The 25,633-nt window shown below is 41.0% G+C and overlaps 1 protein-coding gene across 1 annotated transcript; it reads right to left on the reverse strand.

Moving 5' to 3' along the window:
- Positions 1 to 362: 362 nt before the first annotated feature.
- Positions 363 to 25,315, reverse strand: slc12a10.1 (solute carrier family 12 member 10, tandem duplicate 1). The gene is made up of 27 exons (XM_030075922.1): positions 25,131 to 25,315; positions 24,381 to 24,541; positions 23,424 to 23,533; positions 22,714 to 22,789; positions 15,744 to 15,839; positions 14,804 to 14,943; positions 14,074 to 14,184; positions 13,739 to 13,850; positions 12,934 to 13,064; positions 12,650 to 12,734; positions 11,649 to 11,806; positions 10,780 to 10,887; positions 10,345 to 10,468; positions 10,089 to 10,190; positions 9,116 to 9,271; positions 8,807 to 8,906; positions 7,612 to 7,723; positions 6,905 to 7,039; positions 5,594 to 5,700; positions 4,751 to 4,833; positions 3,750 to 3,816; positions 3,513 to 3,625; positions 2,639 to 2,750; positions 2,375 to 2,461; positions 1,470 to 1,605; positions 1,280 to 1,347; positions 363 to 646 (listed from the first exon to the last, which is right to left on the reverse strand). Exons 1-27 carry the CDS (start codon positions 25,313 to 25,315, stop codon positions 508 to 510), a joined length of 3,114 nt encoding a protein of 1,037 aa, XP_029931782.1. The 3' UTR covers positions 363 to 507.
- Positions 25,316 to 25,633: the final 318 nt, after the last annotated feature.

Genomic DNA, 25,633 nt, shown 5'->3' on the forward strand with positions numbered 1-25,633 from the left:
CTTTATCCCACCTCAGCCCGACTTCTTGTTCATTGTGCATTTGCTGTCAACAAACACTGAAAACATCTGGCGAGTGTCAGTCTAACATGTTGCATTGGATTTGATTTACTTGAAAGTTCAAATAAATGCAAAAAAAAAAAAAAGTTTATGATTAGTTTAATGAAGAGTAACCAAGAAAAGTAAGTAGTTACTTTATATAACAATAAAATAACTAGTTACTCTCAAAAGTAACTTTCCCCACTGTCCTGGACCCTCCCTGTGAAGCCTGACTTTTACTGATGAGGTTTTCAAGGGAGTTTTTCCTTACTCTCCCTGAAGGGTTGAGGCTGGGGGCTGTCATCCTCAATAACAGATTCATAATGTTACATAATCCCTTTGAGACCGTTTAGCTAAGGGCTGTACAAATATATTTAATTTTGACTGGACTTTAAGCATCATGTCCTTGGATAATCCAGAGATAACCAAGACGGTGTTCACTGATCACTTGTCCATCTCTGTGCTGTGGGTTCACTGGCAGTAGAAAGTGAGGACGTTCTGCTGGTTTCCTCGTATCAGGACAGTGGGACAGTGGAGGCCACAGGTCAACGTGTCCAGCCAGGCCATGTAGAGAGCGCTGGGACAGTCGCTCTGCGGCACTGGAAGACTCCTGGAAAACCAGCACATTTATACATGACCATACTGGAACAGCAAAACACCTGCATCAGTATGAAAGTGCTAATACATGTGGTCAGAATGGCTGCTCCACTCGCATTTGTGTGACTGCTAAGACAAAGAGATGCATGCTCTCTAATCTCTCTAATCTTTTTCATCTGAGCCACGCTACCTTGGAAAAATGGCCACAGACAAATTTGCATCCCTTCAGGACAGCAGCTATAGTCTTTATTCATTCATCTGACATCAATGCAAAGGTGTTCATGCAGGCTACAATAGACTATTGTGTTTGTGTGTGTATACACTGATGCATCACCTGATTTGTTGTAGATAACACGTAAACTCTTAAATTCAGTTGTGTGTTGACATTATGAAATTACCTATTCAATTTGTTTATTTAGTCATTTGTTTTACTGATTTTTATCCACATCAGTCACTGCCAGTGTCAGAGCTGCTGTTCCTGGGGCTCACACAAGTAAACATTATAACATCATAATACAAAACTTTACATTGAAATGCAAAACAATTATGTGACAATTATATGACTACAACTACATAAAGAGGGATTAAAGATGGATTTTTTTGCAGCGTATAGATTGCAGTATTGTAATATAAGCTGTCTACTCACACCAGGATGAGAGCAGTATTTTGTGAATTCCTCCGGATGATTTCGTTCAGCCTCACTTTTCTCTCTGACTGTAAGAGGTTTAAAGAAAATTATAGAACAATGTCTCTTGAAATTGAAAGTGATGTAAAATTAAAATTTGTTAGGATAAAGAAAATAGACATGCATGCAATATGTAAGAGTTTATACACACTTTCAGTCTGAAAGCCTCCAGCTCCTTGTCAGATATCTTGCCAGGGCTACGCTGCCTCAGCTCCTGAGGCAAGGTGTCGTCTTGCTGCTCATCCTTTAGCCTGAAGGGGGTCACAGTGTCCTCAAATCTACTGACACTGTCAAGCAACAAGAAGAGGAAGAAAGTGGCTCAACAACATTTTGTAACAGTCCTGACAAAACCTCTTACCATTCCCATGTTTTTAAAGGCACTGCATCATGGAAAAGTAGCAGTATTTGGTTCCTGTTGTATTTTTCTAAGTGCATGTATGTCTTTCTTGAGACTATCCTCTGGCAAAAACAACCCTACAAGTTGCTTGTGTGACAGCTTATTTCAAGCTATACTGTAGTTACATTTTAAAGTTATACAACCTGCAGTGTTCCTGTAAATAATGACACTGTGATATATAAAATTAAGGGAGCGACAAAGTCCACCTAAGGAGTTTGGTGGGGTGGTGATGGGTAAATCAACACGCCTTTCACTCAGCTGACCCAAATCCAAGCTTGAGCAGTGTTTGTCTGTACGTAGCTAATATTACTTAATGTTTCTTAACTTTAACCCTGACCTTTTCCTAGCCTTAACCATTACAACAAACGTTTCCTTAACCTCAAAAATAGTTTTTTAACCTTATTTTTAGCAGCTAGTGAGCTCAGGAAACATTCCCGTGGACTTGTTGACTTTATTCGTCTCACTTGCACATTTTAAATCTTCCTCTTTTTTTCAACTTTTATTATTTGTAAGTTCAAATCAAAAGCTGACCTAAAACTTAAATAAGTCGTTTCATAACACTGATTTACTTATCGAGGGTGAGTACTAAAGGTAGTCTTCTCTATCTGTGCTAGGATTTAGCTTTCTGTGTGCATTGTGTGTACAGTTCCTGGACGTACTTTTTGGTGAGAGGAGCTTTCTCGCTGTCCGTCATAACTATAACATCATGAAAATCCAACCGGAACCTCTTGAGTAGTGAGATCATCCTAAAAAAAAAAAAAAAAAAAAAAAAAAAGTGATCGAAGTGTCAGCACATCAAATCAAACTGTGGTTCTGGCTTTAAGTTTTTACTTTGGGCTCGCTCATCATAGAGATTCTCAGTGCTGACACCAGAGCGTCATGAGGCAGGAGACATAAAAGATATGGTGAAAATAGGGACATACTCCTTGCGGCCTTCCTCCATGCTGTGCTCATCTCCGCTGATGAAGACCCGGACTTTGCACTGGCGCCAGCGTTTTCTCCTGGTGAGCAGGTAGGGCACCAGCAGCGTCAGACCTGGTCAGGGAGACACACACTGCAGCCATGACACGGAAACTGTCTCACTAAACTCATGCTGTCTTGACAGCATGTGTTCTCCATTACTCTTCAACTGTAATAAGGGATGTGACTCACTCCAGTCACACAACATGCAGGCCTTCACTTTGCACAAACACAGTGCTCATTATATACAGTGATGTACCTGCATACATAGCTGATGTACCTGCATACGTAGCTGATTGAGAAAAATGCAATCTATTTTGATGGGCATGTCACAGCTGAATGAGAATTTTGTTTAGTGTTTTGCAAAATGTGTTTTAGCGTTGGCATTTTGTGTGAACACAATGAGAACTGAAATAGTGCTGTAGCCAGCTGTGTTAATGGTGTGGCTTGTTTGGAGAACGAGCTTTCATATTTGGTGATCATGTCTAAATGATTGAGAAAAACTGTGAAATTAATTACAGGTAATCTAAAAAAAAAATACAGAGTAACTTACAATCATTGCTCATAGGTTTTTAGATCTTTTACAGATGTATTTTATTATGTTTTATTTTTATTACACTTGGTGGGGTTTGTTAAGGCTTTGTCTTTAGTAAAACAGGAGTAGCAAAAGCATACTTGAGGCAATCATTTAAAAAGCCTGTGTTTCATGGCTGTTTGAGGAGAACAAATAAAAATAGAAAATGACTCCAGTGTGTTTCATAATGGACACCGACTTACTGTGTGGCACTCTCTTTACGAGAAGTTTGGGTCGCCTGGAGGAGAATTTGATTTGCTCACCTCCGTCATCGGCTATCCAGTAGACGTCGATGGTCTTCTTGCCCTGGTCATTCTGAAACACCGTTTTGATCTGCTCGTTGGGTTTGCCATCAGAAACGGCGTCGACTGCATCACACAGAGGAGGAGGGGGGAGAAGAGTGAAAACTAAATGTGAGAGTTTTGAGAGAGAGAGAGAGAGAGAGAGAGAGGGAGAGAGAGAAAGAGAGAGAGAGAGAGAGAGAGAGTCGATCCTTACCTGAGCCCCTCTCAGGAGAGTGATGGTCGTTGTTTTCAGCAGGATCATCAGGCTCAAATCCTTCATTCACTGGAGAGGAGAGAGTGCATTCTTTGGTAAATTGTTTGCCATCTTGTCATCCATCATTTTACCCCCATAATAATAAATACTGCTTTAGTGCTGGTCCAAGCAAGAACACACACAAGCTAAAAGTGTGACACTGCAAACTGTTTCCTCCAGGACTAACTGTTAATTATCTCTGCAGCAGTACAACAGAAAGAACAATGCATTTCACCACCAGGCGTACAGTTATTATTGTATAAATATTGATCATCTTCTTTTCAGACTATGGTCATATTCTGCTACTTATAGAGTTTTCCTATTGATCATAGTGGTGGGTTAAAAATCATTTAATTTGATTTATGATTCACTAGTTCACAATTAAATTTTCTTTTTTTTTCTTTTTTTTTTTTTTTCTTTTTTTTTTTTTTTCAAATTTCCTACATTGTCAACAACTCAGTCCACCACCTGTAGTTGAAAATTTTCATTTGGTGTGACTGTATGTGTGAATGTGATTATATTAACATCATATATTGTGCAGAAAAAAAGACAAAAATGTGCACAATTGTTAGATCAACACAATGTTGATCTAACAATTTTTGTTTTTATTTTGGCATCCATTCAAAGCATTTCATACTGATATCAGAGGAATTCTCTTCATTTATTTCTTTCCTCAGATTGTTGAATATGCAGGATTTATAACTGATGCAATGAAAGAGTCATTACATCCCCATTAACAACCAAATCCCATCTTAGGACATTCAGAAAGATTCCCTGAGACTGGCCTACTGTTAGCATGGGTGAAGTCTTTCCCACCTTTTTTTTATTACGAATTCTTAGTTTTGCTAAAGCTGTGCAATATCTGTAACAGCTTGTATGTGATTTTTAGTGTAATCTGGTAAAATAGAAACCTTGACTAAAATTCTGTTTCAGAAATATCAAATAGAGCACAGGGATTTCCAACCTTCACAGTCAAACTGGTCAGAGATATCCAGTCCATCCATCATCCTCAGGATACACAAACAGTAGTTGGAGTCAAACGTATCACTCAAGAGAAAAAAAAGAGGAGAAACATAGATGAGAAGTGAACAAAAATCCAGTTTGGTGTCCTGTTTTCGTCATCACTACAGTTACATGTGTATTGAATGACATGCTGATGAATTATTTATGACCCTCCTGACACCTTCTTCCAATCAGGCAGCGTTTTGATATAGAATAATATTATAAGACAGTATTTCCTTTTGGTAAAATGTCTGCAAATATTATCAGAACTGGCAGAAAGGAAATACCTCACAGTCTGCACTTTTTTACTTATGCAAAAAGGTTTGAAAGGCTGCATCATGCCCATGGTTTGTTCAATTTCCTCCCACTACAGAAGACCTTCAGTTACTGTATCAACATTTAAAAATGGGAAATATACAGGGGCTTGTGTTAACTAGCTTTGTTTGAGGTTTGGACTCCCCAAAATGAAACAGGTGAAAGGGCATTGAATACTGCAATGTGATTTGTCGCCCTCTACTGGCAGCCAGTAGGTATTACAGCAATATTGATGAATTTATGTCCTGACGTGTTTGATTTAGTTACAGGTAGGTGAGGGAAGGGAAGGAGATTGGCCTTGAATTTTATAAGAGTACATGCTGGAAAGTGAGTGTTGCAAACCAAAAATATGTGCCACTAATGAATCATTCACAGGGTTATTGGTATTTATCATCAAATGTTTTCACAAAGCCCGGGTTATTTTCTCTAATGGGGCAGTGCAAGCCTTCTAGCTGTACTATGCACAATGTTGTACTTGGATTATACTTACTATATGGTGCTGATATAGTCCTCCAGGCTCTCAGAGGAGCTTTCCCTCCAGTTTGTCTTGAAGCCCAGAACCAGAGTGTTGGGCTTCAGCTTTCCTAGACCAGAAGCCTTAAAAAATTGCCAGTAAGACAAATAATTTGAAAATGTTATACAAGATAGAGTTAAACAAGTTATACAAGTCACAGGACAGTTACAGCCAGGGTCAAGCTATAATCTGAGTTTTGTGCGGGTCTCTACAATCAATAGCTGGATAAATGAATAAATGATAGCCTAACGGTGCGCTTTAATTATGCGGTCCATTATGTGATCCAGCACTTTCACATACAGCACACAGCAGCCTGCTACTCGAAACACCTATATCAAGTACACCACAACAACCTGAAATGTCTGCGATACTGCAACAACAAAGTTTCAGTTGACTGAAATATGGCATCCGAGGCTCGGCGCCTGCAGGATGAAGCGACTGATTACAAACAACAAGTAGCGCTGTCCATGGTCCTGCAAAGACAGACGCATGGTTCAGAAACAACAAGCAGCGCTGTCCGTGGTTCTGAAAGAATGAATAGCGCTGTCCGTGGTCCTGAAACAACCGGCACATTGTTCTGAAAAACGACCGGCGCTGTCCGTGGTCCTGAAACGGCAGGCACATGGTTCTGAAAAACGATCAGCGCTGTCCGTGGTCCTGAAACGGCAGGCACATGGTTCTGAAAACGAGCAGCGCTGTCCGTGGTCCTGAAAGGGCAGAAACATGGTTCTGAAAAACGAGCAGCGCTGTCCGTGGTCATGAAACGGCAGAGAGCGCTGTATATGGTTCTGTACAAAGTACACAATCTCTGTCACAACGCTAGCGCTAGCTGTCCTGCTTGCAGGTGAATTCCAGTTGTCTGAAGCTGTTATTTCTTTCTTTGTGGAGAAAAGTTTAATTTTGCCAGGTTTGTGAACTCCATCAGCAGAATCTGCCAGCATGGTAGCTGGTCTGCACAACTACTTTGTATTCAATATACTATAAAGACGATGTTGGGTGATGAGCAAGTATTGGCTTCGTCTTCCAAATGGGCTCAAACGTGTTTCTTTTAATCCGTTTATCTAGTTAGTGTAAATAATACATGCATTATTTATAATTAAGATACTAGTTCTTGGTAACATATTAGTGACCCCCACAGATGTGTGATTTTACTGCTTTCATGGGAAGCTCAAATCCCTCCATATGGGGGTTCAGCTGCCACTGACTCCCACATAACCTGCGAGGTCATTTATTTATTTATTTATTTATTTATTTAAAATAAAGATGTCTAACAAACAGTACCAGTACCTGTAGCAAATGTCGTGCTCCAGATCTGAGGTTGTCTGCAGTGAAAGGAGCATAAAACGAGCGCACCTTTCTCTTGTTCAACCATTTCACCAAACAATCTGTTGCATTTTGGGGCCGAGTTTGTCTGTCCTGCTCCTGAATGGGACAGAGAGATGCGAGTAGAGGTTACAGGAATAGGAATAGTTTATAGAGCTAAACAGACCAATTTCTGTAAATATGACTCCACTCTGGGCTTTTAAAGAAAGACTTAATACAGATAAAACATGTGTGATCAAGGTGGTGGTGCACTTTTTTTCATTTTCAGTATACTGTCACTTTATCAGAAATGAAGTGATAGTGAGATGGGATGGGATTGTGGGGGATTTTGCTGTATATTGTCAAAAAAAAAAAAAAAAAAAGGACACACTATATCATCACTGTAAAAGAAAAAAGTAGAACATGTTTAGGCTTGGATAATTACTTTTAGTTAAATACAAAGAGCTGAATATATAATGTGCTAGCTTGATACTTTGAGATGAATTAATGATAGAGTTTCATGTCAGCACTGATACTGCATGTTTTTACATGCAATATGTTATTTATGTATTTATTTACAGTCATTAAATCATGTTAAATGTAAGTGCAAGACAATGAAGCAGTTCTAATTTTTTTTTTTTTTTTTTTGCAAATGGTCAGTATGTCATTTTGGAATGAAACTTAGGACAGACCATGAGTATGTCTCCGCAGATCATGAGGCTGATGTGTTTGGTGAAGGAGCCAACAAAGTCCACCAGAGCCGGGCGCTGGTTCGGGGGCCCAGTTAGGACCAGGCACTGGGGTCTGGTAAGAGGCCAAAACAGAACGGCATGTCACAGAATAAAGATAATCCCTGTATTTAAAAAAAATGTGAATTTGTTGAGAAGGTCATAACTGTGTGGATCAAAATACTGAGATCAAACACCAGATAAGAATGGCACTAGAAGATGTGTGGGCATCTCATCCTTGAGGATACTGAGATACGCATGTTCATTAATAGCCAAAAATCTGTAATCTCGGAACTAAAATTGGCTAAAAAAGCTTTCATGTGAACAGCATCCCCTAGAGAAGATTCAAATTCAGATCAACTTTATTATCTCACATAGGGAAATGTATTTAGTCCAGCGCTCCAGACATGAAAGACACCATAATATCCACAGTAAAAAAAAAAAATAACAAGAGTACACAGTAAGACTACAGCCTAATCATGAGACTTAATAAAAACAATAAAATCAAATAAAAACAGTCTATAATATCAAATCTGATGTAAAAAAAAAAAATAAACCTGTTGATTAAACCTGCAAATTATAAGACCTGAGGAAAGAGTTCTTAAATCTACTTGCTTTGATTTTTTTTTTTTTTCTTTTTAATTCTCCATCACTGGGTCAGGTTAATTCTGTGACCAAATTTGGAGCAAAGGGGATAGGTAATATCCAAATATCCTGTGGCAGAATCGAAACTGTGTATGATAAATATGGATGTGAATTATTAATCTTGAAAGAGTTTGATCCACCTTTCACTTTTGATTATGCATACTACACATCTCCCTTGTTTTTATCTTGTGTGTCCAGTTTTTTTTTTTCCTTTGATGCTGCTCTCTTGGCCAGGGCTGTTTCTGAATATGAGATTCATAAATATCTTGGTGATTTCCCTGGTAAAGTAAAGGTTAAATTTTGCTGTCATCATGTAAAAATCTTTGTAACTCCAAGATTAGTAAAGTAAAAATACTCATCACTGTTGATCATACTTTCATCAAATGTCATTAAACCAAATAAGAATATAAATTAAAGAGCAGCTAAACCCCAAACTAAAAAGTGAAAGTGAACAGCATGAAAGTGACATGTGATCTTCGATGCATCCATCACTTGAAGATGTCTGACGGCTCACCTGAAATTCTTGACATGATCCTCCACTCCAGACAGGGAAACAGAGTATGACAGAGCCATGTTGTATGTGCCAGCTTGGACCGATGTGCCCCAGTTTACCTCTGTGGAGTCCAACACACAAACACACACACACACACACACACACACACACACACACACAGTGAGAGAGAGAAGGACAGAAGGAGTTAATTGGAGAAGACAAAATTTCAAGTGCACAGAAAGTGTTATAGTCATGACTCATACCTACTTTTTCGCCCACTGTAGTTACAAGCACAGACACGACATTTAAGTTAATGCTGGACCAACTCACTTGGCTTGCTGTAAGCCACATATCCCAACAGGAAGAAGATGATGCAGAAGGTGGAGAGAGCGGCCCACCAGGTCAACAGGAGCATCAGCACCACTGAGATCACAGCTCCAAACAAGGCTGTCCATTTACTGTAGTAGTGAAATGAGGGTCTCCAACCTGAAGGGGGCAGCAACAACCAACAGAGGACCCTCAGGTGACACAAGCACACAAACATACACATTCATTTTCTGTGCTGTTTTTAGTTGGCATATTGGATTTTTGATTAGTAGATTAAAAGTAGAACTCACAAGGTCTCACATCGTTTAATTTTGTATTTTTTTTTTTTTTACACTTTTTTCTACTTTTTTTTATTGATTCTTATTATCCTGAGCTATGGGCTACTCTATTTATGTAAGCCAACAAACTTTTTAATATATCCACCTTATAACTTGATCTATGTAAAGTAACTTACTATTATTATGTTTTAACAGTATGAAGGTACATGCTTTGTCAGGTGAGCCAAAGACAGTAAATTATTAACTCTAAGCTTCTGTAACTTACTTGTTTGAAATAAAAATAGAACTCATCAATCATGTGTTCAGAGTGCCAGCTATGTATTCTTTGGAAAGGTAACTGTCGCAGTTATTTGTTTGCATATTAGTTAATGCATCTTGTATCCATTCATCCATTAATTTTCTGCTGCTTGTCTGAGATCGGGTCACACTCGCAGGTTGAGGAAGGAAGCCCAAACATACTTTTTCCCTGGCTTGTCATCTCCGCTTCCTCCTCCCTCATATATCTGTTGTTTTTACTGTTGATTTATACTTAGACATTACTTTCCCAGAACCTTGTGAAACAGGGATCAGCTGTAGAGAAATGTTCCAGATCACAGAAGTTCAGTGACCCTGCAGTTGTTTGTGTTTGACGCTGTGTATGTGGCTGTAACAGGATGAGCGTATTTGTGTGCGGTGTAGTGTGGGAGCCAGTAACTTGCCAGGGGAGTTTGTGATGGAGGCGTGAAAGCAGCTGAAGTTGATGAGGGCGTAGGAACAGAGGAAGAAGTTGGAGATCAGGGCGGCGATGATGTTCAGCTCAGCTATTAAAAAAAAAAAAAAAATAGAGGAGAGACAAGCCAAAACATGTCATATTTTTGTTAGGAGACTGGAACACAACTGACAAGGGTGTGTCAGTCACTAAAAAAGATTTCAATAATAAAACCCAGACATCAGCAGTTGTGTCACACCACCTACCTATCAGAATGAAGGCCAAAGCAATGAAGTAGCAGAGCAGATACGCCCGGAGAGGCTCATCATTTTTCCCATAACCCTTTGCAAAGAATCCGATGTACGGGTATATGTTGTCTCTGCACAGGCACTGGCACATGAGGCAGAAAATAAAAGCTCACAAAACAAAAAAGTGCATCATATAAAACTTATCAACAGTTATTAACACTTCTGCTTATGTTACACTTACTCAAATTAAAAAAGTAAATCTATATTTAAAAGCTTCAAAGATGTCGAATTGGGTCACTTGATGAGTGATGAGTTAATGCAGGGAGAAATGCAGCTCCCACTTTATTAAAGGTATTTGCTGACATTTGTTTCTTTGTGTTTTACCACATTTTTGTGAACATTGTGATACATGTAACAGTGACATAATGCCTGGGTGTGGCCGCGGTGTCTCACCTGAAAGACTTTTGGGGCGGAGACGAGGAAGGAGAGGGCAGACGATAAGCTGGCTGCAATGACACCAGCAGTGGTGAGGTAGTAGAAACCTGAAACTTGCCCGAGTACCTATTAGGAAAACTAATGACTTATTTGTATATTCCAGCTTTATTTATTAGCATCAATTGCCATCATTATGAATGTGTCAAATGAAGTGAATTTTATGTAAAGTTTTGTCTCCCACTTGGGCCAGTGATCCTATAATTATAAGGCAGTTGGATAAAAGTGTGCACCACATGCCACATATGTTAGGTTAAAGGACCATACCAGTGATTTTGAATGTTTGGCACATTTACCCACATTTTTCATTGCAACAAACCATTCTCTACATCAAGACTTCACAACTTAGAGTCAAAATTCTTCAATTCTCAATTTTTGTTTAAAACCTCCACCTTATAATATTCTGCTTCTGCGGCTAACAAACTTGTCTCCATGAATAAACCACAGAACTGACAATTGGATGTGTAAAGCCAATTATCCTGGGGACTATTTTCCCTGGCGGAGGGACCGTTTCACTCCGCTCAATTTCAGTTCATCAAAACACAACAGTGCTGCTGCTTTTATGTAAACAAATGTGGACAAATTTATTATAGTGATGGAATACTGCTGTGAAAAAGTCTGAAGTCTCTAAAAGTTTATTTTCATATCAAAGGTGAATGAATGGAAATCAATGACTCGACAAAAAGTAGAAAAAAATCTATCAGAGTTTTAAAATACAACTGCTTTCTCTGGGGAAAATTAGCAGAAATGTGCAGAACATTTTGTAGATATTAGGCTAAACATGCAAAATCACTGGTGCTTCAAGCAGAAGGTCTTAAGAGTAAGAGTACCTTTGTACTGTTGGCCAGACCAAATTCACAGGACTGTGACTGGATGCACTCTGTGAAGTTCCAGCCCAGACTACATCCCAGTGTGTCACAGCTGTCAGAGACGTTCCCAGTCAGGCTGTCGTTTAGCCTGCCGGACGCATCCCGTACCACACAGGAGCCTGGACCAAAAGGAGAAGGAAGACACACAAACAATGATGAGAGCCAAGAGATGTCTCACTGCAAAACCAGCAGCTGCTAAAAGGATTTTAAATACACGTCATGGAACTAGAAAAAAAAAAAATCCTATAACTTCAGAGGTGTGTGGATCACTGCAATATACGGAGGGATAATTAAAAAAAAAAAAAAAAAGATCCCAAGACGTGTATTCAAATCCACATGATACACTGTATAAATAGGACAGCTTCAAAGTTGTCGTAAGGTTTATTTTTTCACTTTAACGGAGCTAGGCTAACGACTCCCATAGACTTCAAGTCTTCATGCTAAGCTAACACAAAATGCTACCCATAGCAACAAAACCACTGGACGTACAGAGGTGAAAATGATATTACACATTGGCTCTGAAGTCAGATTTTTTTTTTTTATTTGACCACACTGGAGTCAATAAGTCCACCCTGCCTTTTTGACCTGTCACGGCTCTCTGACAGGTTTCCTTGTTTAAAGGCGCCTCATCAGAGGATGTCCTGCTTTCTCAATGGCTTTTAGGTGCACAACATCTACAATAAATAAGACATATACACTCAGATTTTGTCTGAGGCTTTTTGTCTGAGGCTCACTGTCAACGATCTTAAAAAAAAAAAAAAAAAAAAAGACATGAATTGACATTTAAAAACAAGACACACTCTTCTGTTGTTGTGTAGAAAGGAGTCAGCATCACCCTTCATTCACTCTCAGCAGCTAGTACAAAACATTTTCTTAGTTACAATAGTTACAAGCTTTTTTTTTTCACTTGTTATTGTGATGCTCAAGAGCAAAAAAAGGTACATTATCAGCAAGTAGCTCACCGATGGTTACAGAAACAGCTAGATAGCTCACTGTTGTCCAGAAAATGGCCATGAGAGTGCCTTTTGGGATGGCAGTGGCTGGGTCCTGCAAAACAACCACAGGATTCACAAACATGTAGTGTAAAAAAAAAGGAAGGAAACTATAACTCGTGGTTGCAACAGAGTTTTTTATGGCTTTGATTCTGAGGAAAGAGTATTACAGTCCTCAAGGATTAATAGTAAGTGCAGAGGTAGTTGTTGTTGTTGTTGTTGTTGTTGTTGTTGTGCCTTCTTTCTTCTCATACCTTGAGGTCCCCAGAGATGTTGGCCCCAGACAGGATGCCGATAGCAGAGGGGAAGAAAATAGCAAAAATTTTGAAGAAACTACCATCAGGGCCTCTCCAGTCTGGAAGCAGGTTTGATATGAAGATCTCACCTGGTGAAGGAAAAAAAAAATACTGGCATCACCTGGTTTTCATGTTCAAAGAGTTAAAATTGAAAAACCTAATTCAGAAGTACTGTATAAAAACAAATTGAAGCAAAACAAAACAACATAAAAATAGATTATGGGCACATAAATATATAATCAATTCCAGGTCCCTGCTGATCATTTGAAAATTAAATTTGTTGCTAGGATAACTCTTGTGGTACCTGTGGCTCTAAGACAGAAAACTTCCCTGTTTTCTTGCCATTCTTATGTGTGAATATTAGTTTGCATAAAACTTTTCAGACGGTACACAGGCACTGCTAACATGAGGCCATTTTCTATTCAGATTTATCCAAGTAACAAAAAAAAAAATAAATAAAAAAAAAACCAACTGTAATTCCACAATGTGAGCTTGTAAAGAGAGAATAAACAAAGATAAGTTAGAAAAGAAATATAAAAAATAGTGAAAAAAATAGTTGAAAAAAGAGCAAATGTATTGGTTGAATGCATTTTGATCAGTTAATGAACATTTACATTAATGTGGCCGCTCAAAGCGAGCCAGGATCTTACAGGCATTACAACTATATATTTTTTTAATGATTTATTACAGGTGGTTTGATGCACCTTTCACTGACTGCACTGATGGCTGCTACAGCTGTGTGTGCTGAGAGGCCAAAACTCACTGCGGTAGTTAAAGATGCCCTTGGCTTTTTTCTCTGGACTGGCAGGGATCAGTGTGCCCACAAAGTAGTTGGTGAATGCGACCATAAGAACTAGAAAGAACACAATCTGAGTCTGAGAGAGAGAGAGAGAGAGAGAGAGAGAGAGAGAGAGAGAGCAAAAAAAGACAAAAAGAAATGAAATAAGAGACAGGCAAGAGGAAAAGCGAGAAGAGAGTGAGTAAAGTCAACCAATGGGAGAAAGGAAATGAGGGTGTTACACATTAGTGGAATATTCTGGATTTTAACTTCAGCGAACAACCACCCTGTAAAAGCGCTCCGGGTCAGGGCCGGCTCACCTTGGACTCCCACTCCATTCCAGCCACAGAAATGAGCAGCAGCACAGTCACTGTGATCACACCCACGATACGGACGTCGTTGGTTTGATCCACCATGACGATGTCAAACTCCTGTATCAACACCAAGCAAAGAAACAGCTGAGCGGCCTGTCACTAATGCTGGATCATGGATCAAAGCATCCGCTGATACACCAGGTAAAGTCTGAATTCAAAATGAGACCATGACATTTAAAAATAAAATAAAAACGAATAATCAACACCTAGTCTTGCCAAACTGTAAAACAGAGTTACTGAGTTACTGAGTTAAGATTTAAGTCAGAAATCACCTGTAGTCCTTTACTGTGCTTTTGAAATATTGACTGAAATACTGAATTACAGGCAAAGTTGTTAAGTTTTTCCAAATTGGACATATCACACTTATCAAGTTTGCAAAAGTGGGATTAAAAAAAATGTGTCTTGTAAACTAGGCCAATAGAGTCTAATTAGAAACCAGAAGAAGCCAGTTTTAACCTTAATTAACCTCAGTGGGCTGGTATGAGATACTATTTTAAATTATTATTGAACACAAGGTCTCCAAACTGCTAAGATAGCTCACTGAAAAAAGAGGCACCAAATAGTTTTATCTTGAGATTATTGAGTCAAGAGGAAGGTAAAATGAGGCTGAGCGATGAACCCAGTTTTATTTGAGAGGTGAGTGCAGTACTGCAGTAGCAGTATGGCCTGGGAATACCTGGAGGAGATCACGGATGGTCTCCGCAAAGCCCACCGTGTTAAGGGCACACGCCAGAGCATTGGCGAAGGAAAACACAACGCCAATGGGCCCACCCATCTCTGGACCGAGCGTGCGGGAGATCATGAAGTAGGCACCACCTGAGGAGGGGAGCAGAAGCAGCGTTACAACTGCAAAATAAAACTAATGGGTAAAAACTAATAACTACATAAAAATGCATGTGAACTGACATCAAAAAAAAAAAACTTGAAAATTAAAACAAACTGAAATTAAGCAAAAACAGAGGTGGCAAACGGCAATCGGTTAGTGTTGATCTTGTTTAAATCCAAAGTAAAGAAAATAAACAGAATGCACTTTGGGTAGAGAATTTCTGAATTTTGCTATTTTTAGTAAATGCTAACTTCAAAAAAAATCTATAAGCAATACAAAAAAAAAATCTATAAAAAAAAATACTCAGGATATATTGTCTGTATTACAGTAAATCTGTTCTTAACTTTTGCCATTGTACCTTTAAAATTTTACAAAAAAAATACTAAAAGTAGAAGTGAAATTATCTTACAAATTATTAATTAAATATTATATATTATATATTATTTTTATTACTATTATTTATACTACTACTACTACTACTACTACTACTGCTAACAACAATACTGCTGCAACTACTGCTACTACTAACACTACTACTACTTATACAAGAAGAAGAAGAAGAAGAAGAAGAAGAAGAAGAATAGTAGTAGTAGTAGCAATGAAAAATACCACAGAAGAGGTTTTTTTTGGGGGGGGTTTTGTTCAATTTTACACATAATTCGAGTGATATTAATGAGACCAGACAAGGAAAAGACACAACAGCTTTGTAGAGCAGCAGTTCTTCAAACATTAACGTGGATCTGCAGGCTTGTGTGTTTGCACTGTCCCTCAGACACACGGCGACACCGACCTGAGGAGACCCTCCCATTGGTGGCGATGGCGGAGACGGAGAGCGCCGTCACTGAGGTCACCACCACCGACAATAGGATGATAAGCCAAGTCAGCACTGGCGGCAGGAGAGAAGACATTCATCTGCATTATAATCCTTATGTTTTTAATAAGAGAAGACACATAGTGCACAACTTACACCACTCAACCTCAACCTGGACCCCCACGCTGAGTCTCTTTAAAGAATCATGACACTGATTTTTAATGTTTAGTTTGTTTACTACACCTAACCCATATTTTACATTGCAACAAACTATTTTACAAATCATGTGGGAGTGATAAAGATTTCATAACATAAATCAAATTCAGATTTGAATTTCTGGTTGAAACACTGTTGTGGAAAAATACAGCACATTCGTGTACCACCTGTGAGGATCATAAAGCTGGGGTTAACCTGAGGACGCAGAAGATACCAGAGGGCAAACTGAGTGTGCAAACAAGCCGGAGGTCCAGCGTGGGGACACAGAGGTGCCGGCGTGGTCATTTACAACCATAGGTGTCGTTGCGAGATGTCTACAAACAACCAAAAATTTACTAACATGGGGTGTACATTAACTGGACGGGAAGGTCAGCAGGATGGAAAAACACCAGACAATGTGATGTATACTATAGGTGTCCAAACGCATTCCATGACTCTGTATAAAAGCAGGCTGCACCAACCAAGCAGGGCGCTCTTGGTCCTCAGACATTGCTTGTCGTTGGCTAAGGCGCCCACTTGCAAGTGTCCCCAATAAAATCCAGAGTGTACTAGACTCTTGCTGCGTGTCCTCTGTTCCCAGAATTCCCGCCACAATTTTGGTGTCAGAAGTGGGATTCCCTTGGCGTGAGACGACAACGGACTCAGACCTGTAGGGAAGAGTGCACGACCCAGTACCTCCCCAGAAAACCAGGGTAGAGACGTGGGACCCGAGAGGCCTGAGACGCGGTCGGCTCACGGCAGGGATCTGGAGGATATTATACCAGAGGGCACAAAAGAGAAGTCGTCTGGTGAGAAAATTCCACTGTGATTCACAGAATTGCGAGCTAACATTTTGCTGTTCATGATTAGCTGGTTCTGTAGAAAAGACCAGGGTCGGAATAAAAGGGATTCTGTATAGCCGACGGGTTACTAGGGCAGGTCCGGGACCGCTAGAGAATCGCCTAGAAAGAAATGGGTACCAAGAATAGTAAAGGCAAGACAGCACAACAGGGAGAGAAGTCTGTCCAGGCACCAGGACCAGATAGAGGTGCACCCAATGTACTGTACATGTTGAGAAACTATGGGACTGGAAGTTGTGATCAGTTGGACATCTGGGTAGCAGAATGTGGGTTCCCCACAGGGGGAAGTTTTAGTATGAGGTAGCTCAGGGAGCTTAAAAATAAACTGCAGGAAAAAGAAAGAGTCGATAAAGAGAAGGTTAAAGAAATGTCAAAAAGGGAAAAGAAAACGTTTACGCCTTTTGAAGCAAATTGGGAGGCATATGATAAGTGGCTGGAAGTAGCGAAACATAGGGAAAGGAAAATGCAGGCAGGGCTAGGAAAAACTAACCAGTCTGTGCAGTGTCTGAAATACACAGATGCGGACTTGGACTCGGCTCCACCAACAGGCCCTCGACGTCTGAGACAGATCATGCAAGCGACCTCAGCCCCAAGCCCAGGTTCTCCCAGCACGGGTCCGACTAGTCCAGCGCTTTCAGATCCAGGCCTGTATCCAGCGCTCCCATCATCACAGCCTGCACCACCTCCTGTGTCGGTGGTGCCTATGGGGCCACCCCCACCATCCTACACACCAGGAGCAACAGGGGGAGGCCATAACCCACCGCAGCAGACTAGCACTCCAGCAGCGGGGGGTCAGAGTGTTTACGACAGCCAGAGACTGCAAGAAATCCAAGACAGCCTCAACAGCATACGTCAGCTCCAGTGTCAGTCACAGAGAGATGGAGCAGAACAGAACGGCCAACAAGCTCATGACAACACACTACAGCTTCCGTTAGTAGAAGTGGCAGATGGATACGGAGGCATACAAAATGTATACAGACCATGGACTATTTCAGACATGAAAGAAGTAGCCCAGAGTCTCCCGCAAATAAATGAAGTGGGAGGAGAAGAATACGGACAACAGCTGCGACTGTTAATCGGACAGTTCAAGCCGACAACTTCTGAAATTAAGAGGTTGCTGGGAATCCAGATGGGTTTGAAATGGAGCCTCGTCGAAGCAGGATGGCCCGCACATGACATACATTACACATGGGTTTATGGCAGCCCATACAGGATGGCTGTGGAGACCATGTTGGACAGAATGGAGGAGAAGTTCAGGCGCAGAATGGACTTGAGGAAGATTGCATCTTGCAAACAACTGCCTGATGAACAGGTAGATGATTATCTGACACGTCTAACCAAAGTCCATGATCATAACAGCGGCATACCACGTCCACAACCTGATGCTAATGGAGACATTCCCATGAGCCCCTGGGAAGCGCATCTCCGAGACAGATTCATCCAAGGGTTGCTGCCTGACATTCGAGAACATGTCAAAGAACACTGTGTGGGCTATGAGACAGCAAGACTGCTGGATGTGGAGAAACATGCAGCGCACGCAGAAAAAATTATCAAGGACAAACAGGAAAAGAAGGAGAAAAAGAGAGAGGATGTCAGTAACAGACTCTTGATGGCCCAGCTTCAGGTTTATGAAGGGTGGCAACAAGGCAGAGGACGTGGCAGAGGCCGTGGCCGAGGACGTGGCAGAGGAATCAGAGGAAGAGGCAGAGGACGCAGTGGTGGATGTTACAACTGCGGGGCAAGTGATCATTGGGCTAAAGATTGTCCACAGAAGCAAACAAAACCTGAGGGTTCGGACTGACTGGTGGTGGAGTCGAGGACAAGCAGCAAACCGCCTCTGAGATCATCAGCACGTGAGAGCACCACTACATTATCACAAACACTTAGTATAAAAGAACAAAGACAAATGCTCACTGGAGCCATAATGCATATAGAAAAGAAAATGCAAGGCACATATGTGATGTTGACACATGATGCATACAAAGTGATGCCCAAACTAACATTAAAGGTCGCAGGTCAACCAATCTCCTTTTTGGTAGATTCAGGGGCAACAGAGTCAGTAATAATGGAAAAGGAACTGACTATAAAACCAAAGATGAGTGGGAGATTTATGAGAGCAATTGGAGCAACTGGGGATACCGTAAAAGAAAAATATACAGTTCCAGTAAAGGTTGAAGATGACGTACACGGTACCTTTAAACATTCATTCCTCCTCTCATCCTGTTGTCCAATAAATTTATTAGGTCGTGACCTTATGTGTGTATTGGGCCTTACTTTGTCAGCTAGTGAGGCAGGGGTGAAGCTGCTTAGGCAGAATAAGCAAATACTGCAATTGGTACAGTGTGAGTCAAACGACTTGCTGTATGCATACCAGTGGGAGCTTACAGGATCAGAGGCCATAAACAGCCAGTTGTTACAGCAGGCGCAGACACATACACAGCAGCAGGCTGACATAGACACACAGACACTGATGGTAGATTCTACACCCCACTGTAGGGCATATGTTTCATCAGGACCAGATCATGAGTTTGAGTCAGTATGGTTTGAAGAAGGACAGGAAAGTGATGTGTTGGAAACAGATTGGATGTATTGGAATAATGACATGTGTGCGGTAGGTGTAATGCTGCCAGATGACTTGCAACAGACGTTTTATCGGATGCATGATTCAAGTCCGCATATTTTGCTGGGCAAAGCTCCACATGTACAGGGGTGGGTCCTGGGTCCATGGATAAGACAGTGTAAATCAGACCACCGGTGGCAGGTAACAGACGTAGAGGGAGTCTTTTACCATTCAGGCCTGAAAGTGTATAAGCGGCAGTGTAACTTACGGCTTCATGCACAAAGAAGTGTACACGTAATGACAGAAGAACAAATAAACCTCTTTGTACAAACTGCTTTTACGCCAGATTCGCCAGAGTTTGAAGGCATTCCAAAGTCTCTATGGGCAAAGAGTAAGTATGATGTAGGGTTTATAAAAGGGACTGCACCCGTAGAGGTGACACCAAAATCATCCTTTCGCCCCTGTAAGGTGCAGTATCCATTAAAACCAGAGGCAGTACAAGGCATAACACCAGTGTTTGAGTCATTGCTAGAGGCTGGAGTCATAGTGCCCTGTGAGACATCACCAGTACGTACGCCTATATTTCCAATCAGAAAGATCAGAGATGCTGGCCAGCCAGAAGAGTGGAGATTTGTGCAAGACCTGCAGGCAGTAAATTCAGCAGTGCATGCTCGAGTGCCAAATGTGCCTAATCCACATACTATTTTATCGCAGGTTCCGCCAACAAGTACATGGTTTTCAGTTGTTGATTTGGCAAATGCTTTCTTTAGTGTTCCAGTGCATAAAGATTCACAGTACTGGTTCGCATTCTCCTTTAAAGGGAAAACGTGGACCTGGACTCGGTTACCTATGGGGTATTGTGAAAGTCCCACCATTTATAACACAGCTCTAAAAGAGAGTTTAGAGGGTCTGATATTACCGGGCGGAAGTGCATTATTGCAGTATGTGGATGATTTGCTCATTTGTTCACCAACCAAACAAGCATGTGAAACAGACTCCAAGGCATTGTTGCAACATTTGGCAGAGAATGGTCACAAGGTCAGTATTTCTAAATTGCAATGGGTTCAACCAAAGGTGACCTTTCTGGGACATGTGATCACAGCAGAGGGCAAATCCCTCTCTCCCAAACGTATAGCTGCTATCCAAACAATTCCTAAACCAGTAACCAAAAAACAAGTGTTATCTTTCCTAGGAATGACGTCATATTGTAGACAGTGGATTCCTCATTATGCTGAACTTGAGGCTCCACTCTCAACAATAGTACATGGTAAAGGCCTGACTGCGCATGACAAAGTGACATGGACCGATGACGCTGAAAAAGCCTTTGTAGACTTGAAAATGGCATTGCAGACTGCACCGTCATTAGGACTACCAGACATGACTAAACCATTTGTACAGACTGTTGACGAAAGGAATGGCTACATGACATCTGTGCTACTACAAGACCATGGAGGTAAGAAAAGACCAGTGGCATATTTCTCATCCAAGTTAGATGCAGTGGTAGCTGGACATCCTACGTGTCTCAGAGCAGTAGCAGCAGCAGAAAGGGCTGTAATTGCTTCCAGAGATCTGGTAGGCTATCAAGACGTGACTCTTTTGGTACCACATGCACTGTCAATCATACTGTTAGAGCAGAAAACAGCTCATTTGTCAACAGCAAGATGGTTGAGATATCATACAATGTTGCTTGACATGCCTAACATCACAGTGAAACGGTGTACGGTACTGAATCCGGCAACCCTTCTTCCTACAGCAGAGGACGGGGAACCACATGACTGTGTGGCAGTAATAAATGAGGTTTGTTCCCCCAGGCCGGATCTTCAGGACACACCACTTCCCAATGCTGAGTTGGAACTGTTTGTTGACGGATCAGCTTCACGTGACCCAGTTACAGGCCAAATTTTAGCAGGGTTTGCAGTGGGTACAGTTTTCACATGTGGTTACATAATGAATTAGGACCATGGGGTGCGATGCTAATACAAATTTTGATTCCTCTACTAATCGTGTTTGGAATAGGCTTGTGTTTCTGTACATGCATGTTAACGTGTATGAGAGCACTACTATACAGATGGATTGGAAATGTCGTAGGCGGACAAATCCAGCAGTATGTTCACTTGAGGAATAAAGATGATTGTGATGAGCTCCCAACAGCAACATGGATACCGCCTTATGATGACCATGATGAGACTGTATAGAGATGTAACGGTATGCTACATTGATTATGTTGGTTGATATACTGCTTATGTTATGTCTACGGTGTTTTGTTGTGTTTATGTAACTTGTAGACCTCATAGATTGTGCCTGTATTTTGACATGTGATGTGAGCATTGAATGCTCAAAAGGGTGGATTGTTGTGGAAAAATACAGCACATTCGTGTACCACCTGTGAGGATCATAAAGCTGGGGTTAACCTGAGGACGCAGAAGATACCAGAGGGCAAACTGAGTGTGCAAACAAGCCGGAGGTCCAGCGTGGGGACACAGAGGTGCCGGCGTGGTCATTTACAACCATAGGTGTCGTTGCGAGATGTCTACAAACAACCAAAAATTTACTAACATGGGGTGTACATTAACTGGACGGGAAGGTCAGCAGGATGGAAAAACACCAGACAATGTGATGTATACTATAGGTGTCCAAACGCATTCCATGACTCTGTATAAAAGCAGGCTGCACCAACCAAGCAGGGCGCTCTTGGTCCTCAGACATTGCTTGTCGTTGGCTAAGGCGCCCACTTGCAAGTGTCCCCAATAAAATCCAGAGTGTACTAGACTCTTGCTGCGTGTCCTCTGTTCCCAGAATTCCCACCACAAACACCCACCTCATAATGTTCTGCTTCTGTGGCTAACAAAGTCATCACCATTCATAAACCATGGAACTGATAATCAGCTGTGTAAAGCAAATGTTTCCACAGGGACCCTTCGAGGAACCCTGGAGGTCCCCAGACCCTACTTTGAATACCAGTGAGTTAAGCTACACTTCATCTCCCAATGAATATGACATTTATCACAATGCCATTGTCATCATGGTGATCAAGATGCAAATTCAGCTCAGTCACTCAAGGGAGAGACAACATAACTGAGACCTATCGATTTTTTATCAGAGTTTTCAAAACCTGAGCAAACAATTCTCCAGAACTTGACTTATCAATAAAGGAACAAAGAATATCCAGACACCACCACCTGAGATCAAGCTCTACCCGGGATGTGCAAACTGAAACATGGTGTGTCAGATGTAGTGAAGAACCCAGAGAGAAGCGAGGGAGCTTTGTAGTGAGAGGACAAAGGAATGGAGGGATCGTCAAATGAATGGAGGTGTGAATGAAGTGAAAACTCACAGATGCCTGCTTGAGAGGTGATCCAGGACAAGCGGAGGAACAGGATGACTCCCCAGATATTGAGCATACACCGCATCTGGAACAGCACAAGTCACACGAGTCTTTATTCTGACGCTTAAAGGAAATGTCCAGTGTTTGGGGCAGAATACTCTTTCACCAGTGTACCCAGCCTGAGACGAGATGTTTGATATCGATATATATTGAGATTTTCACCTCTGTACATCCAGTAGTTCAGTTCCTATTGGTAGCATTTTCAGTTAGCTTAGCATAATGACTTGAAGTCTATGGGAATCGTTAGCCCAGCGCTGTCAAGGTGAAAAAATAAACCTTACAGTAACTCTGGCTATTTCATTTAACCAATGTATCATGTGTATTTGTGTAAATCAGACAGATTCAGAGTTACTGTAAGGTTTATTTTTTTAGGCTAATGACTCCCATAGTCTTCAAGTCTTTATGCTAAGCTAACATGAAATGCTATCCATAGGAACCGAACCACTGGACATACAGAGATGAAAATGGTATCAAACAACTTGTTTCAGTTTGGGAAAGTCAAAAAAGGGTATTTTGCCCAAAATGTTGGAGTATTCCTTTAAGAGAGTGTAGTTAAAATATCAACTGTAGCCCAATATTTATTAAATTAGTCACAATCTGACTTGTGCAGTGTGTGTGTCCCCCCCATCTGTGTGTAAACACACACATTCCTCTCTCACCATGACTCCAGTCACCCAGCCAAATCGCACAGGGCCTTTTTCCTCCTTTGGACTCTGTGACTCGTCATGCCCACTGTCAGTGACTTCTACCCCGCTGACTCCAGAGTCATCTGTGTGGTTCCCCGATTCTGCATCCTGAGAAATATATATAGCAGATACTGCACATAAAGGAAAGGGTGGATATTCTCATTTTTCTATAGCACATGTCACTGTGATAGTCATAGTTCAATGTAAGGAGCCAGCTTCATGAAGTAACATCTTACCATGCATTCACTAAAATCATGTAAGACACATGAGACTTGCTAGCATTCATTGCACTTGAGATAACGTCCAGATGGTTCCTTTATTTTGTTTGGATAAAAATTAGAGCATAGAGACACAGGCCTGTTTGTTTGGTGAACCTATTTCTGAGAAAAATACAGCTATAGGGATAATGAAAAATTGAACCCGTGTTTATTCTCTATCCACAATACTTAACACATTTGAGAACAACAGAGATTTAAAAGAACGTAATTTTTGAAAACCAACACTGGGTTATTGCATTACATTCAGTTAGTTAATTCAACTTATTATGTTTGCTGACTTAAGTTTTTGTCCCAAAAAGTGGGTTTACTAGAACAACTGGTGAGCTTTAACTAATTTTAGTCAAGATGCAACTTCAAAGCAGCAATGGCACTGCATTTATTTATGTATTTATGTATTTATTTGCTTATTTGTTTGTTGGTTTCACATAAGCTTAAATCTTATTGCTTGCAAAGAGCTGGATTGGAGTCAAGAACTGTCTGCAAGGCAATAAAGCAACAGGAAAATAGTCATATTTATCTACTTTGTTAACTTTGCAGTTAACCAAAAAAACAAAGTAAAATGCACAATATTCAGTCAGGGTCCCACATAAGATAAGCTTGTGGCGTTATTAAAGGCAAGTTGCTTTGAGATGGATAGTGAAGAGCTGAGCACCTACATCAAACGCCCTGCGCAGAGTCTCCAGTGAGGGCCGGCCCCTGGACTGCCGGCCCTGCAGCGAGTTGGCGTAGAGCTCCAGCTGCGGCACCAGGTCGATGGTGCTGTAGATGGACGACCTGCGCAGCTCCTGCCTCGAGTCCCGGCGCTCTGATGCTCTGTGCACAGAAAAGGCTTAGTATTATAAACTGAGCTGGTCTGGGTGCTCATACAAAGAGATCAAACACGGCCACAACCTTTGCCCCCTCTTTCTCTTCCCAAACACTTTTTTGTTGTCTCTCTCTAAGGTGCAAATATAGCCAGAAGTGACAAAGAATGATGTTAAAAAGGAAAACTGACTGAATGAATGAATGAGTGAATTAACTGATTGATTAAAAATGAAACGTGATATGTGAATGAACAGGAATTTTAAATGCTTATGGATGGTTTTTTTTTTTTTAGTCTGAAGTGTAGAGAGCATTAATTTCTGTCTTAATACCAAATTACTCTCCTGTAATTTCACAAGCAGGGATCATGTGCTTTAATAAAGTTTCAGCAGCCTGTGCATACTGATTTCCATTTTCCCCTGGTTGCCCCTAAATCGAAACGACAGCGACAAGAATGCACAAAAACTTAAACCAAACCACGGCCTAACAAATTCTGATAGACTCAACTAAAGTGCAACTGAATTACCAAGTTAGAAAGCTGGTTGACTGATGCTCAAATGAAAAATAAAGCCTGGGAGGTAAAACTTTAAGCTATAGGAACCTTCCATCCAAGTCCGAGACGACGATGGTCGGCGGAAGCTCGAGGTGAGCAAAGTCCTGGCGCTGCCCGCTGGTGTCAAACTGGTGTGTTGAGTACCTTGGGGGTCCCTCTTCGCTGGCAGAGAAGCGGATGTGAGGGAGGGCCCCCTGGTCCGCCACGTCGCTTTTGGATGTGCGTTGACCCATCGGCTCAATCTGTCTGCGTAACTGCACACGAAAAGAGCAGTAGAGCAGAGCAAGAGGCACCAAATGTGATTTATAGTTGATTCCCACCTCCATTTACATTAAATCTGGTCATTTTAACAAAGAATGAAGTGGGCCCTTTAAAGTTGCCCATCAACACCCAGATTTTTGAGTTATCCTTTCATTATAATCAAGAACCAATCCTCTTTTTCTCATACAGTTTAATGTCAACAACATTTTGTCCATTTTCTGTCTCTAAAAAATTTTAATAAGTGATTTCAATCTTATATTAGGCTCTGTATGCTGCTAGTGGTCTTAACA

Source organism: Myripristis murdjan, chromosome 18 (assembly GCF_902150065.1).
Source record: "Myripristis murdjan chromosome 18, fMyrMur1.1, whole genome shotgun sequence".
Taxonomy (NCBI): domain Eukaryota; kingdom Metazoa; phylum Chordata; class Actinopteri; order Holocentriformes; family Holocentridae; genus Myripristis; species Myripristis murdjan.